This window comes from Citrus clementina, unplaced genomic scaffold (genome assembly GCF_000493195.1).
Source record: "Citrus clementina cultivar Clemenules unplaced genomic scaffold, Citrus_clementina_v1.0 scaffold_1, whole genome shotgun sequence".
Taxonomy (NCBI): Eukaryota; Viridiplantae; Streptophyta; class Magnoliopsida; order Sapindales; family Rutaceae; genus Citrus; species Citrus x clementina.
Window position 1 is genome coordinate 14,663,141 of NW_006263303.1, and position 14,669 is coordinate 14,677,809.

Here is a 14,669-nt window from a genome sequence, read left to right on the forward strand (position 1 = left end):
CGGGTTTCGGATTTTACCCCTATGTTAATTATTAGTTTACCAAATTACCTTTTATGCTTAATTTTAGTCAGCAGATTAAATGAGTAAGCTGTAAATAAAGCGGAAGCGGAGAGGAGACAATTGTCATTTCACAAATTTTGAAGCAAATTTAGCTCCCGTTTGAAATTCAAAACGCGCTCGACTGGAAAACACTTTTCGGAAACCCGCCTCTCGCTCTTCCCTCACTCTCTCTCTCCACTCTCTTTAATACCCCAACAAATATCATATCACACATTGTCACTCTCTTATCGTACGCACACCCCTCCTCCCCCAAACAACCATCGCCACTTCAATGGCGCACGATATCCAACTGCCCTGCAACTTAGATGAGCAGTGCATGCGCTGCAAAGTGAAACCCCCTCCCGAGGAAACGATCACGTGCAGCACGTGCGTCACTCCCTGGCACGTGGCCTGCCTGACCAAGCCTCCCGAGACCCTAGCTTCGTCTCTCTCGTGGTTATGCCCCGACTGCTCCGGCGTCGATGGACCTGCTCTGCCCTCGGGCGGCACCGCCGGAGATGGCGGGGATCTGGTGGCGGCTATACGAGCTATTGAGGCGGACGAGAAGTTGACGGATAAGGAGAAGGCAAGGAAAAGGCAGGAGCTTTTGAGCGGGAAAGTTGAGGAGGAAATGAAAGAGAATGAGAATGAGAAGAAGAGCAAAGGAAAGGAGAGGGAGAGTGATAGTGATGTTTTGGACCTGCTTGATGGTAGCTTGAACTGTTCTTTCTGTATGCAGTTGCCTGAGAGACCTGTTACGGTTAGATTCACGAAACAGACAATATGCTTTAATGCTTTTACTAATTAATTTTATCTGCTTTTGTAATTGTTTTCTACTTTTAATGCTATGCTTAATTAGGGTTTCCGGGGTCTTGAATATCGATTAACTTAGTTAGCTTACAGGTACGTTTGTAATTGTCGTAGTTCGGCTCGTGTGCTATAGGTCTGGTAAACACCCACTTTTATCATGTAGCTGATGTTTACTAATTACTACCCACTTATTAACTAATAATTCCATTCCATAATAGGTGCGAATTAAAAGCTGCAACACTTTAATCCCGAACATGTCGTCACAAGGTTTCAAGTAGTTTGAACTGCTAGATATTGGTTTTTGAGTGCTGTATTTCTTATTTGGTTCGGAAATAAGAGCTGTAGTTGTGAGTTTATGGCACATTCTTCTATTGTTTTTCTAAATGGTAAGAATGTCATATATCATTAAGTAATTAAGTATCACGATTGTGTTAGTGGTTGTCCTGGCAAGTGATGCTAGCGCAAATCAAACTACATCAGCAAGGGTATCAATTCACTAATACTTTACTGAGCTACTAAATATCCATTAGAATCATTTAAAGTAACTGAACTCGATAAGTAGTAACTGTTACGATATATTCTTTATTTGTGTATAGTTTTGGTACATATTGGTTATTGGTAATGACGATGTGTCAGTTTGAAATGATTTTGATACTTGTTTTGGAAATTTGTTGGTAGTTTCATTGAGACCATCCCACAACATCTGCAAATTTCTGTTTTGGATCTATAAGATCTTCTAATGTTTTGGACAACTTGCTCAGTGGGAAATGAATTTTCCTTAACTTGGATAACACTAAATTCTAATAATCAGTTATCTTTTGGAACTTGGAGTGCAGAAAGTAGGGATCTGTTTAATGTTTGCGACGGATGTGCTTCACAGTTGTTTCACATATTCAAAGTTATATAATTTGGGAAAGCTGATAGAACTTCAGAAGTTTTTTGTTTATCTTGTTTCAGGCACCATGTGGCCACAACTTCTGCCTAAAATGCTTCCAGAAATGGATTGGGCAAGGGAAGCGGACCTGTGCAAAATGCCGTCACATAATTCCTCCCAAAATGGCAAGCCAGCCCCGCATTAATTCTGCACTTGTGACTGCTATTCGTATGGCCAAGCTGTCAAAGTCAAACCTTGCTGCTGTGCCTACGAAGGTTTACCATTTTATGCGCAACCAAGACCGTCCAGACAAGGCATTTACTACTGAGCGGGCACAGAAGACTGGGAAGGCCAATGCTGCAAGTGGGAAGATTTTTGTTACTATACCACCTGATCATTTTGGGCCAATCCCAGCAGAAAATGATCCAGAGAGAAATCAGGGTGTGCTTGTTGGTGAATGTTGGGAAGACAGATTGGAATGCCGGCAGTGGGGTGCACATTTTCCTCATGTTGCTGGTATAGCTGGACAGTCAAACTATGGTTCTCAGTCAGTGGCACTATCCGGGGGATATGAAGATGACGAGGATCATGGAGAGTGGTTCCTATATACAGGAAGGTTTGTTTCTACATGACTTCACATTTAACTGGTTTGAGTTCACTATATAGGGAATCTTTTAGTTCATTTAATTCAACTTTTAGTAACTCCCTAGTAAAGAAGTTGCATTTGTTGATTGGTAAACCTAGTTGATGTCAGTATTTCACTGTTGTTTTCTTATGGCTCAGGATTAGTCTGCTTATATGATCTAAAAATCTGATTTTGTTTTGGTTTTTTTAACTTTGTAGTAAAAATCAGTGATTATGCTTGAATAGTTGCAATATAACCTGTTCTCTCTACTCTGACCAATCAATCCTATATTAAAAAAATTAGTTTCTGCTGGGACCCTTCTGTGAGTGTTGTCTATTTCTTCCCGCTCTATCTGATGTTGTATAAAACATCAAATCTTCTTTAATCATTTATATTAGATTTTATCTAACACTCCCTGCTTTTCGAGTATCTTTTGTTAAAACAATTGATTTATTTATCCTGTTTAGTAGTATGCCTTGTTTGATTTTTTTATTGGGACCCTAAAAAGTATTGCCATTCATTCATACCATTCTAATTTCATGATATGATTTGTTTGCATAAATGTGGTTGGCAGTGGTGGTAGAGATCTAAGTGGGAACAAAAGAACAAACAAAGAGCAGTCTTTTGATCAAAAGTTTGAAAAAATGAATGAAGCCCTCAGAGTAAGTTGCAAAAAGGGCTACCCAGTTCGTGTTGTGAGGTAAGCGTTTCTCTTTCAATCTTGTTCTTTCAAGACACTTTCTTTCTTGCCTCATTGAATTAAAGATGACAAAATGTATTTACTTATTGCTTCTTCGGGTCCTTTTTAGATGTGTTTTTGCATAGCAGAATATCTCTTTCTTCATGCTGCTTTCTGTCAGAAAATAGACAACGTCGTTGGCATGGCAATTAATTTTTGAAGTTTAAAGGAATTAATTATTTCTATGCCATTTTCTGATATAATTAATATATTTGTTGCCTGTCCATACTTGTTTCACTCTTATGCATTATAAACCTTTAAGTCTGTGCAGTAGTTATTAGTAATTATTACTAATGGGAATCATAATAATCTTTTAATGTCTTTCTGTGTGATTTGGGTTTATATGGTGAGGACTGTTATTTTGGATTATTCATTTAAAACTTCCACATATATTTTCACTCTAGCTTCTATGTTTCCTTTCTTTCTTGAGCAGGTCCCACAAGGAGAAACGTTCTTCTTATGCCCCTGAGAAAGGGGTGCGTTATGATGGAGTCTACAGAATTGAAAAGTGTTGGCGAAAAATTGGAATCCAAGTAAATATATTGTATTTAATATATTATAATTACCAATAATATTGTTATCAGCTAAATATATAAACTGACACGTTTTTCCTGCAAAGGGTTTCAAGGTCTGCAGATATTTGTTTGTTAGATGTGACAATGAGCCTGCTCCATGGACAAGGTTTGTGCTGTTATTGATTTATTTGGATTCTTTCACTATTCTCTCCCTACTAAATTTTTGAAACTTTAACTGCAGTGATGAATTTGGGGATCGCCCTAGATCTTTGCCAGGTATTCCAGAGTTGAAAATGGCAACTGATGTAACAGAGAGGAAGGAAAGTCCAGCATGGGACTTTGATGTGAGTTCATGCAGTTTCTTTTCTAAAATTTGAATTGCATGTCTCATGCTTCTGTTCAAAGACATGTTTTATGGTCTATTGAATTGCTGTGTAGATAAAATTAGGTGAATACTAAAATTGTTTCATAATAATGCAAAAAGGTCTTGTGTATCAATGTTATAATGGATTTCAGCAGTTAAAGGACCCTTTTCATTGTTCTCAATTTGTGATTATTACTGAAACATAAATCCTTTCGTCACAGGTGTCACAGGTGTTTGTTATTTTGACTTGATATGGAATTCTGTTATTTCCATTTTCAGGAAGAAGATAGTCGCTGGAAGTGGAAGAAACCTCCACCGCTTAGCAAAAAACCAATTGGTACAGGTAAGCCTGAGGATGGGAAGAAGGTGAGGAGAGCTATTAGGCAAGCACAGAATACAAGCGTACGAGAGAAGCTCCTGAAAGGTTTGCTTTTTCTATGCCTTTATTGATGTCTTTCTTGAGGCAGTTGGTAGATTTAACATTTACAAACAGAATTGTTGATTGTTTGTTGTATGGCGAGCTCATGCTGGTTGCTGCAAGGAAAAAAGAAAATAAAAAAATAAAAAATGTACTAAAGCTATAAGTTAATAATTCTAGATTCTTAGATGCACTACATACTATTCATATAAGAAGTTTGAAAACTATGTTCACTTGGTAATTCTTTACGTGCAGAATTCAGTTGCCTAATTTGTCGGCAAGTGATGAATCTGCCTATTACTACACCTTGTGCTCATAACTTTTGCAAGTCTTGTTTGGAAGGCGCGTTTGCTGGAAAGACTTTTGTGAGAGAGAGAAGTAGAGGTGGACGGACTCTTAGATCACAAAAGAATGTCATGCAGTGTCCGTCGTGCCCAACTGACATATCTGAATTTCTTCAAAACCCTCAAGTAAGATGGGGACACTTCATAATTGTTAATTGTTGAAATGTGAAGAAAGTTTTGCTTTTTTCTACCACATAAACAGAATAGATGCTTCTAAACTGAAATTTTTAAAATACCATGGCATTCAAACACTTGTCTGGATGTTATTAGCTCTAAATATTTCCTTATCTGCTCAGCTTCGATGTAATGCATTAACTCATGACTTCTTATATTTCCAAGCACAAATTTTTCTTTCCACAATTGGAAAATTAGTTTACTTCAATATGTAATGTTCAAATCGACAGGTCAACAGAGAATTAATGGATGTAATTGAGTCACTGAAACATAAGACTGAAGAGAATGAAGACCCTCCTGAGGAATTGAGTGATGAAGAGATAAATGGGATGGAAAATCCTAATCCAACGTCTGGGATCACCGGAACTGCCGCCACTGAAAATTCTGAGAATGCTGATGTGAAAGAGGATTTGCAGAATTCTCCTGCCAAGCCTAAACCGAAAAGGGCTAGCAAGCGGATGAAACTTGATTCTGGGGGGAGCTCATCATTTGATGGCAGCAATGAAGAGGAAAACAGGATTTCAGTGGAGAAGCCTGGCTGTTCAAATGGAGACTCTAAAGTTAAAAAGGTTGAGTCAGGAGTTCCAAAAGGCTTGACCAATGATGGGGATGGTTCTGTGAAACAGAATGTTGGATTACAGAGCAGGAGCAGGAAAATTCCTGCAGCAACAGCAGATGAAGGGGATTCACCAGCAAGTACCCTCCAGCTGCAATCATCTGACGAAGATTTCGAATGACATGATTTTTGGTCAGACCATCAGGTATATGCGACTCCATAAGTCGAAATTTGAAGCTTCTATCAATTTGAAGGGGTTTGACGTTGATATTTGTACTGATGGTTCTTGTTTTGGGTTCTAAATCAAAATGGTTTTGATAATGGGGTTAGAGAATGCGATAGCTGGTTTTTGGGGAAGCAACAACTGTGAATACACAGTTTGTCATTTTTTCAAGTAATACAGATTCTCATTTTGAAGGTTAAAACAGTATGCTTGAAATGTAACTGATACTGCCCCGTCGAAATTTATTTCAATGCTATGTTAGCATTGGCGGTTAACCTTTATATTTATGAAGACCTTGGTTCCCATAAAGCTAGAATCCGAAATGTGATGAGGGTGTTGGTTTTTTATCCCACGGTGAATATAAGGCGCGGGTAACCGCGTGCCACGGCAAATGGTGTCATGTTTAAACACTACATTTATTTTTTTAATTCTTTTAGAGGTTATTTTTGTAATTGAAATCATGTTACCATCACCTTAATTAAACATAAATTAAACCAAAAATATGTAAATTTAGAATACAACTTATAAATTAACATTAAGTATAAAATAAAATATAAATTAATAGAAATAGAACATAAGATTTATAAATGTAAGTACGGGTAGACATAGGTTGGTTTGATTTCGGTTTTAGGTCAAGTCAAATCAAATCAGAAAATTTTGGGTCTAATCGAAGCCAATTCAAATATTTTTAACTTAATTTAAACTAACCCATTTAAGTTTGGTTTGTGTTTTGTTTGAATTTTATGATCAAAATATTATAATTATATTAAAATTAAAATTATTAATTGTTATATATATTAATTATAATACGAAAAAAATACAGTGGATAAAAGAATTGTAATTAACAAATTTTGCAACAACTATGGACGTAGTTGATCATTTTGATGCTTTAATTAGTAATGTATTCATAAAAACATAAGTTATTGACGAGTGGACTTGGCATGACGTAACGTAAGTTTTTTCATCATTGGTGATAATTTTTTTTATTATTTTTACATACTTATAACTAAAATCAAGATGTATTAAATAATATTTGAAAAATATAACAAAGAATTTATTACTAATAACAATAAATTTGTGATAATTTTATCATTAATTCTTTGGCTTTTTTATCAACATTGTTCACAAATAAAAGGTAATCAAATAATTTGAAAAAGGTAGCATCTTTATCCAAATTAAAAATCACTTTGCTTTTTTTTTAATGGCTTTATCACTAATTCTTTAGTTTTTCTTTTCTTTTCTTCTATCTCTTTTTTAGCATTAAAGCATCAAATTATCATGCTATAAGTCCATTAAAAATCCTTTATGATGACCTGAATCAAATTGCATTAAATAGATCAGCCATAGTTTCTTGCTAAAGTTTAGCATTCGACCGAAATCCTTTTTTATAATAATATCATATTCAGTGTACATGACATGCTTTGTTGAAATTTATCTAGTGAACATTTTAGCTTTGGCCAACTTGCATATCTTGCCAAATAATTTAATCTGATAACATCATTTGCCATCAAATGACAACTATAAGGAGTAATGTCCGCATAGAGGTTAATCAAACCCAAATCGTACTAAATGTTTATTGTAAAACCCACATCCAACCCAATTTTATTATTTACCCAACCCAAATTATTTAGTGTGGTTTAACTTTTGTTTAAACCATGGGTTATGAGTTTTATGCCCACCCTTAGGTTACAATAACATTTTATTTTTCCTTAATGGTGGTAGTAGTTTTGGCAATCATGTTGAGGTGAGGTTATTGGAAATCTATTGTAATTTTTAGGATGCATGTGTTTGCTACCTTAACTGCATTTTTTCAACGTACTTGCTATGTTTTATAACTGATGACTACATTTCTTCATTGCTCCGAATAACATCTAACTCATTGAGATATTTAACCACTAAGTCTTACCCAACAATGAGGAAATTTTTTTCAGAATGACGATTCTTTGTTTTATGGTTGGGAACAAGATGTATATGCGCATGGTGAGCCTCATTGGTAAGCGAAAATTTTATGTTAATGAATTTTAAATGAATTGAGCTGAATTTAATTCATTTGTGTTATATAGGTTATTCTCAAATATATAAAATTTGAAAATTTCATTTGCTACCGACTAGAGTACGGAAATTCTATGATTTCATTCATTGGACATAATAGTAAATTTGGAATGCTTGTTAGAGGGTAAGAGAGTGAATGAAATGAAGCCATTATACAAGAAGTTTATTGGAACCATTGAACCTGATTCTAAGGGTTTTAATATACGTGAAGTATTAGAAATGAAAAATATAATAGAGTTCATAATAAAAAAGCTTCCAATTCATACGTGCACAAATTCTTATTATCAGGAGGCTTTGCAATGTAAGATGAATGGTAATAATAGTTTCATTATGGGGAGCAATTTATCTTCATAATAGTTTTTGATATTTTGATGAATTTTTACTTCCTTCTCATAGTCAATTTTGCAATTTGTAAGATTATATGGTCTGGCCAGTTACCTCTGAAATAACAATTCATGCCAAATTTTCAACTAAAAATAAGCTTACTGATTTGGATTTGCTAAAGAAAGCATGTACGAATACCTCTTTGTATAAAATTATTCCTTGATTTAATTTAAGTATTAACAAATTTTGACTTTTAATTACAATTATTTCAAAATTTTACATGATAAGGCTTGAAGAATATGGCAGGAGAAAGGTAGGGCAAAGATAAAAAGTTATTTAGTCATTTCACATTAACATATGATAATTTTAATGGTTATTGTGCACGCAAAATGTTCAATTAAAAGAGATGCAAAGATCATTATCAAAAGGTTTGGTAGCCGATGTAATTGATTTGCACTTTGAATCTATTGATGCTAAGATACTGAGTGATTGTTTAGCAGGAAAGTGAGAGAAAGTTTGAGAGAAAGGAACGAAAAATATCAGTTTATCGTTTCTAGAACAATCGAAATGTTCAGAGTGTTCTGAATATATATACAAAGCTATAACAGATTTTAACTAACTCAATATACACGAGGTCATTGACAAAACGGTTTAACAAATATAACAAACTAATATGATTCCAGCTCAGCGTCCACCTCATCAATCCAAGTGATATAAAACCTCAGCCATTGATTCTTTGAATTCTGTTAGCTATCTCAACTCCCCTCCTCAAGCTTAAGGGTCGTGGAACAACATTAAGCTTGTCTCTATAATAGTTAAAAAAATTATAAGCCAAAGGCTTTGTAAGGACATCAGCTACATTCCATTCACTTGGAACATATCTGATTTCAACTTGCTTATTTGTCACATTCTCTTTTATGAAATGCATGTCCAGTTCAATGTGTTTAGTCCTGGCATGGTATACTGTATTTGAGGCCAAAGCAGATGCTCCATTGTTATCACACCAGATAACTGGTATTTGACAGCAAATCTGCCTTAATTCATTAAGCAAGGCTTGTATCCATAGTATTTCTGAACAAACTGAAGATAAGGCTCTATACTCTGATTCAGTGCTTGATCTTGCTACAACTTATTGTTTATTTGAAACCCATGAAATGAGATTTTTACCCAAATGTATACAGTAAGCTCCCACTGATTTTCTATCATCTACATCACATGCCCAGTCTGCATCTGTGTAGGGTGTCAAGACTATATCTCCTTCTGACGTGAATAACAGTCCATAATCCATTGCAGCTTTAAGGTACCTAAGAATCCTTTTACAAGCAATCTAATGCTTTTCTGTAGGTGCAGTAAGGAATTGACTCAGTTTGTTTACTGAGAAAGCAAGTTCTGGTCTTGTGAGAACTAGATATTGCAGAGCACCAATTATACTCCTAGACTCAGTAACATTTGCAATTAAGTTATCTTCACTACTAGCTTTCTTCAATTTCTGTCCAATGCTCATAAGTGTATCAGTTTCTTTACAATTCTTCATATCAGTTTTAGTCAACAAATCACTGACATACTTAGCTTGAGAAAGATGTAGATTTCCTTTTAAATCATGAGTCACTTCAATCCTAAGAAAGTAATTAAATTCACCAAGGTCCTTTAAAGCAAAAGTATCACCAAGATACTTGATAAACTGTTTAATGACTACCTTATTAACTCCTGTAATAAAATATCATCAACATATATCAATACTACTACAATACTTTCATTCTCTTTTTTAAAAAATAGTGAAGAATCTGCCCTTGAGTTCTTAAACCCCCACTGCAACAATATTTTTCTCAACCTGTCAAACCATGCCTTGGGGGCCTGTTTAAGGCCATACAGAGCTTTAATAAATTTGCAGACCTGACCAGCAGGTTGCTGTACAAAACTTTTAGGCTGAAACATGAAAACATCTTCAGTAAGCTCCTCATTAAGGAAAACATTGTTGATGTCTAATTGCTTGACAGTCCAATGCTTCATTATAGCTAAACTTAATACAACTCTGACAGAAGATTGTTTCTCAACAGAGCTAAATGTCTCAAAATAGTCAATGTCAGGGGTTTTATGAAATCCTTTAGCAACTAACCTGACCTTGTATTTTAGAAACAAAGCCATCTGCATGATATTTTATCCTAAACACCCATTTGCAATCATCAACTTTAGTAGCTTAAGAAGCAGGAACAAGAACCTAGGTTTGGTTAGCCATAAGAGTATCATATTCTGCTTGCATTGCTGCTTTCCACTTAGGATCTGCCAAGGCTTGTGAAACTATTGCATGTTCCTTTTCTTCCAAGGCAGTAGAATAAGCAAGAAACTTAGGCTTGAAGATACCTGCTTTAGCCCTTGTAATAATTGGATGAGATGGAGGTTGTATAGGTGCAGGAACAAGTGACTGCTGGTTAAAGGATTGTAGTGGTGGAGTTGGTGAAGATGGTAAATGTGGTAAAGATGAAGAAGAAGAGGAAGAAGAAGAGGCTGGTGATGAATGTAATGGTGCAGGTGGTGAAGATGAAGCTGCTGAAGAAGTGGATTGAGAAGGGTCCATAGCATTGTCACTTAATCCTGAAGAGTCATATACTGGAATTGAGACAGATGAAACTTTGAACATGGGATATCTATAGTCAGAAGCCTGAGATGAAGAAGATTGCTTTGTAAAAAGTGGATCACTAGAAAAAGGAAACTATAACTCATTAAAGACTATATGTCTTACAATATAAATAACTCCTTTGGAACTAATACATTTGTAACCTTTATGCTCAGAACTGTAACCTAGAAATACACATTTAGTAGTATGAAAATTGAGTTTGTGTTTGCTGTAGAATCTCATATATGGGAAATAAGAACAGCCAAAGCATTTTAGGAAGCTATAGTCAGGTTTAAACTTGGAAAGAGTTTCAAAAGGAGACTTGGTTAAAGACAAAACAGGTGTGGGTAGCCTGTTAACAAGATATGCAGAAGTATGAAAAGCCTCCTACCAAAAACTTAGAGGTAAATGAGCTTGAGTTAAGAGAGTTAGACCCATCTCAACAATATGTTTATGCTTTCTTTCTACTGTACCATTTTGGTGATGAGTATGAGGACAAAGATGTCTGAAAATAATCTCATTTTTCTGAAGATGTGGTACAAAGGACTTATATTCACCTCCCCAATCAGACTGAAGAATTTTAATGGCTGTGTTAAACTGTTTCTCAACCTGAGTTCTATACAAAATAAAGGTAGATAAAGCTTGTGACTTAGTTTTTAATGGATAAATCTAAGTGAATCAACTGAAGTCATCAACAAAGGTAATATAGTATTTATAGTCATTAAGAGAGATTATGGGGGCAGGTCCCCATAGGTCAGTAAAAACGAGCTCTAAAGGAGAGGATAATTTTATTTCAATAGCACTGAAATGAAGTTTATGAATTTTACCATATTGGCAAGCATCACAGAAGTCAAGAAATGAAGTTTTAATGCTAAGTTTCAGGTGTTTACAACCAGAAATAATAATTCCCATGACTTTAGAACTAGGATAACCTAGTTGTCTATGCAATATATTCATTGAAGTTTCAGCCTTAGAGCTGGACTGTGTAAACAGACATATCAAGGTATTACAAGAAGTGCTTCTAAAATCAGAACATGACTTATACTGTAATAACTATGAGCAACGGGACATCATTGAGATAGGAGCAGTACATGAAATGTTATTAATAGATGAATCATTGAGATAGGAGCAGTACATGAAATTTTATTAGTAGATGAAATGAAAGCTTAATAAGATAGACTCTTAAGATCAAGTTTTAGCTTATACATGCCCTTCACAGCCGCACCCTCCAACAAGACATTCTTCATCTTCTTGTCCTTGAAAAAGCAAAATTTCTAGAAAATTCAACAATTAGAGGGTTATCAGTAGTTAATTTTGAAATACTTTAAAGGTTCTTTGTAATGTGTGGCACATAAAGCAAATTTTTTAGCAATAAAGTGTGTGTACTAGCAGTCAAATGTGTGCTTTCTATGTGTGAAATTGATAAGCCTTGTCCATTTCCAATAATTAATTTTTCATTATCTTCATATGGTTCATTAATACTGAGGTTGTTGAGATCATTTGTTAGGTGATGGGTTGCCCCGCTGTCCGAGTACTAGCCCTCATCCATAATGTCTCAGGTGTGGCCATATATGCAGACATATTCCTCTAGTTATAGCCTTGATTAAACCTCTGATTATTATTCCCTTGATGTAGATACCTCATTTGTGGTGGAACAAAATCTCTATTAAACCTATCTTTGCAGTCATAGGCTGTGTGTCCAAAATTAAAACATACTTGACACTTTGGCTGATATTGAGATGAAGAACTACCTGGAAATAAAGGCATACCAGGCCTACCTCCTTGATTCCAATTCTTTCCTCTATTATTATTTCCTTTGCCACCTCTCTTTCCTCTGAAATGATTTCCTCCTTGCTGGCTTGTTCTGAAACCTCCTTACATGTATCCAGGATTATCAAATCTATTTCCATCTTGATTAAAGTTGGCTTTAGAATTAACTTGACCAAAACTTTTCTTCTTATTTGATCCTTTCCGAGCAAAATTGGCTGCCAAAGCCAGATTTGCTTTCATTGCTTCTGCATGTGCTTGTTGTTCCAGCATTTCTTCAAGAGTCATTAGCATTGAAAGTGACTCTGAAAGATCAAGATCTTGACTTTTTCCAATGATTAGCACTACTACTAGATTATAATCAGAACCAATATCACTCAACACACTCATCATAAAATCATAATCAGATAAAGGTGCTCCTCATGCTGCCATGCTATCAGCAATTTCTTTCATCTTGTGAAAGTAATCATATACACTCAGATAATTCTTCTTAGTCATCATTATTTGATTTCTCAACTGTAGAGCTCTAGTTTTACTTTGTGAACCTGAAAGCTTCTCAAGAGTTTTCCAGACTTTAAAGGAAGTTTTACAACCAAGAGCAACACCAAGAACACTCTCAGACATTGATGAGAGTAGCCATCCATAAGATGCTTATCCGTACGATTCCAGCTTACATATTTTGGACTTGGAGCTCTCCAGCCCAAGTCTGGAGCTTCAATCAAACCGTCAATGTAACTTTCTAAACCATTACCTTCAATTAACGCCAACACTTGTGATTTTCAGGTCAAGTAGTTAGATCTGTAAAGTTTTATAGGTGTAATGAAGGAATATGTTCTTACTGAGGCAGAGGCTTGGATTGATCTTGAAGATGAAGCCATTCCCGCTCTGATACCAACTCAGAATCTATTGATGCTAAGAAACTGAGTGATTGTTTAGAAGGAAAGTGAGAGAAAGTTTGAGAAAAAGGAACGAAAATATGTTTTTATCATTTCTAGAATAATCGAAATGTTCAGAGTGTTCTAATTATATATACAAAGCCATAACAAATTTTAACTAACTCTATATACACGTGGTCATTGACAAAGCAGTTTAACAAACATAACAAACTAATATGATTCCAGCTCAGCGTCTACCTCATTAATCCAAGTGATATAAAATCTCAACCATTGATTCTTTGAGTTCTGTTAGTTATCTCAACATTTATAGAGGGAAATTGAGGCATTATGCCAAAAAGATCCAAGACAGATGTGGAGGGAGAAGGTAAATGACCTCATAAATCATTTTACACAGATTAACCAATTTATGAGATGGAAGCTGTAGTTATAATATTGTGTAATGTAAATTGGCTTTCTATCCATGTATTAATATCATCAACTCTTATTATAGACCACTAACAAATTAATGGAATAGGATAAATGATGTTATCAAATTAGATTACATAGCGAGATATGCAAGTTGGCCAAAGCTAAAATGTCCATTATATAAATTTCAACTAAGCCCATCATATACACTAAATACAATATTATTATAGAAAATGAGTTCTATCAAATGCCAAACTTTAGCAAGAAACTATTACTATTCTATTTAATGCAATTGGGTTCAAGTCATCATAGTGGATTTGTAATGGATTTATAGTGCGATGATTTGATGCTATAAAAGAATTAGTGACAAACTTATCACAAATTTATTGTTATTGGAAACAAAATTTTTGTTATATTTTTCAAATATTAGTTAACACATGATAGTTTTAGTTATAAATACGTAAAAATAATAAAAAAAATCACTAATGATGAAAAAATTACGTTACTTTATGTTGTGTCCACACTTCAATGACCAATGTTTGTACATTGCTAGTTAAAGCATCAAAATGATCAACTACAGCCATAGTTATTGCAAAATTTATGATGTATAATTTTGTATCCACTATATATTTTTCTTTTTTGAATATTTATTTAATAATTATATGTATAACAATTAATAACTATTACAATTTGGATATAATTGAATTTATCAAAACAAAAAAAATTTAATCATAGAATTCAAACCAAATCCATGTCTAGTTGCCCACCCCTAGACTAAGGTAAAATAAGTAAATTAACATAGTGATAAATAGATATATTATTAGTAAACAGAATAAAAAATTACAAACATAGCATAAAACTTATAAATCAACCTTATGTATAAAATAGGACATAAATTATGCAAATAAAACATAATACTTGTAAATTAAA

General features: G+C 34.5%; 1 protein-coding gene across 1 annotated transcript; it reads left to right on the plus strand.

Moving 5' to 3' along the window:
- The first annotated feature begins 189 nt into the window (after positions 1–189).
- LOC18056137 (E3 ubiquitin-protein ligase ORTHRUS 2) lies at positions 190–6,065 on the plus strand. Its single transcript, XM_006451607.2, has 9 exons — positions 190–799; positions 1,807–2,339; positions 2,923–3,048; positions 3,521–3,620; positions 3,707–3,768; positions 3,844–3,946; positions 4,246–4,390; positions 4,640–4,854; positions 5,133–6,065. The coding sequence occupies exons 1-9, from the start codon at positions 332–334 to the stop codon at positions 5,637–5,639; spliced, it is 2,259 nt and encodes a 752-aa protein (XP_006451670.2). The 5' UTR covers positions 190–331; the 3' UTR covers positions 5,640–6,065.
- Positions 6,066–14,669: the final 8,604 nt, after the last annotated feature.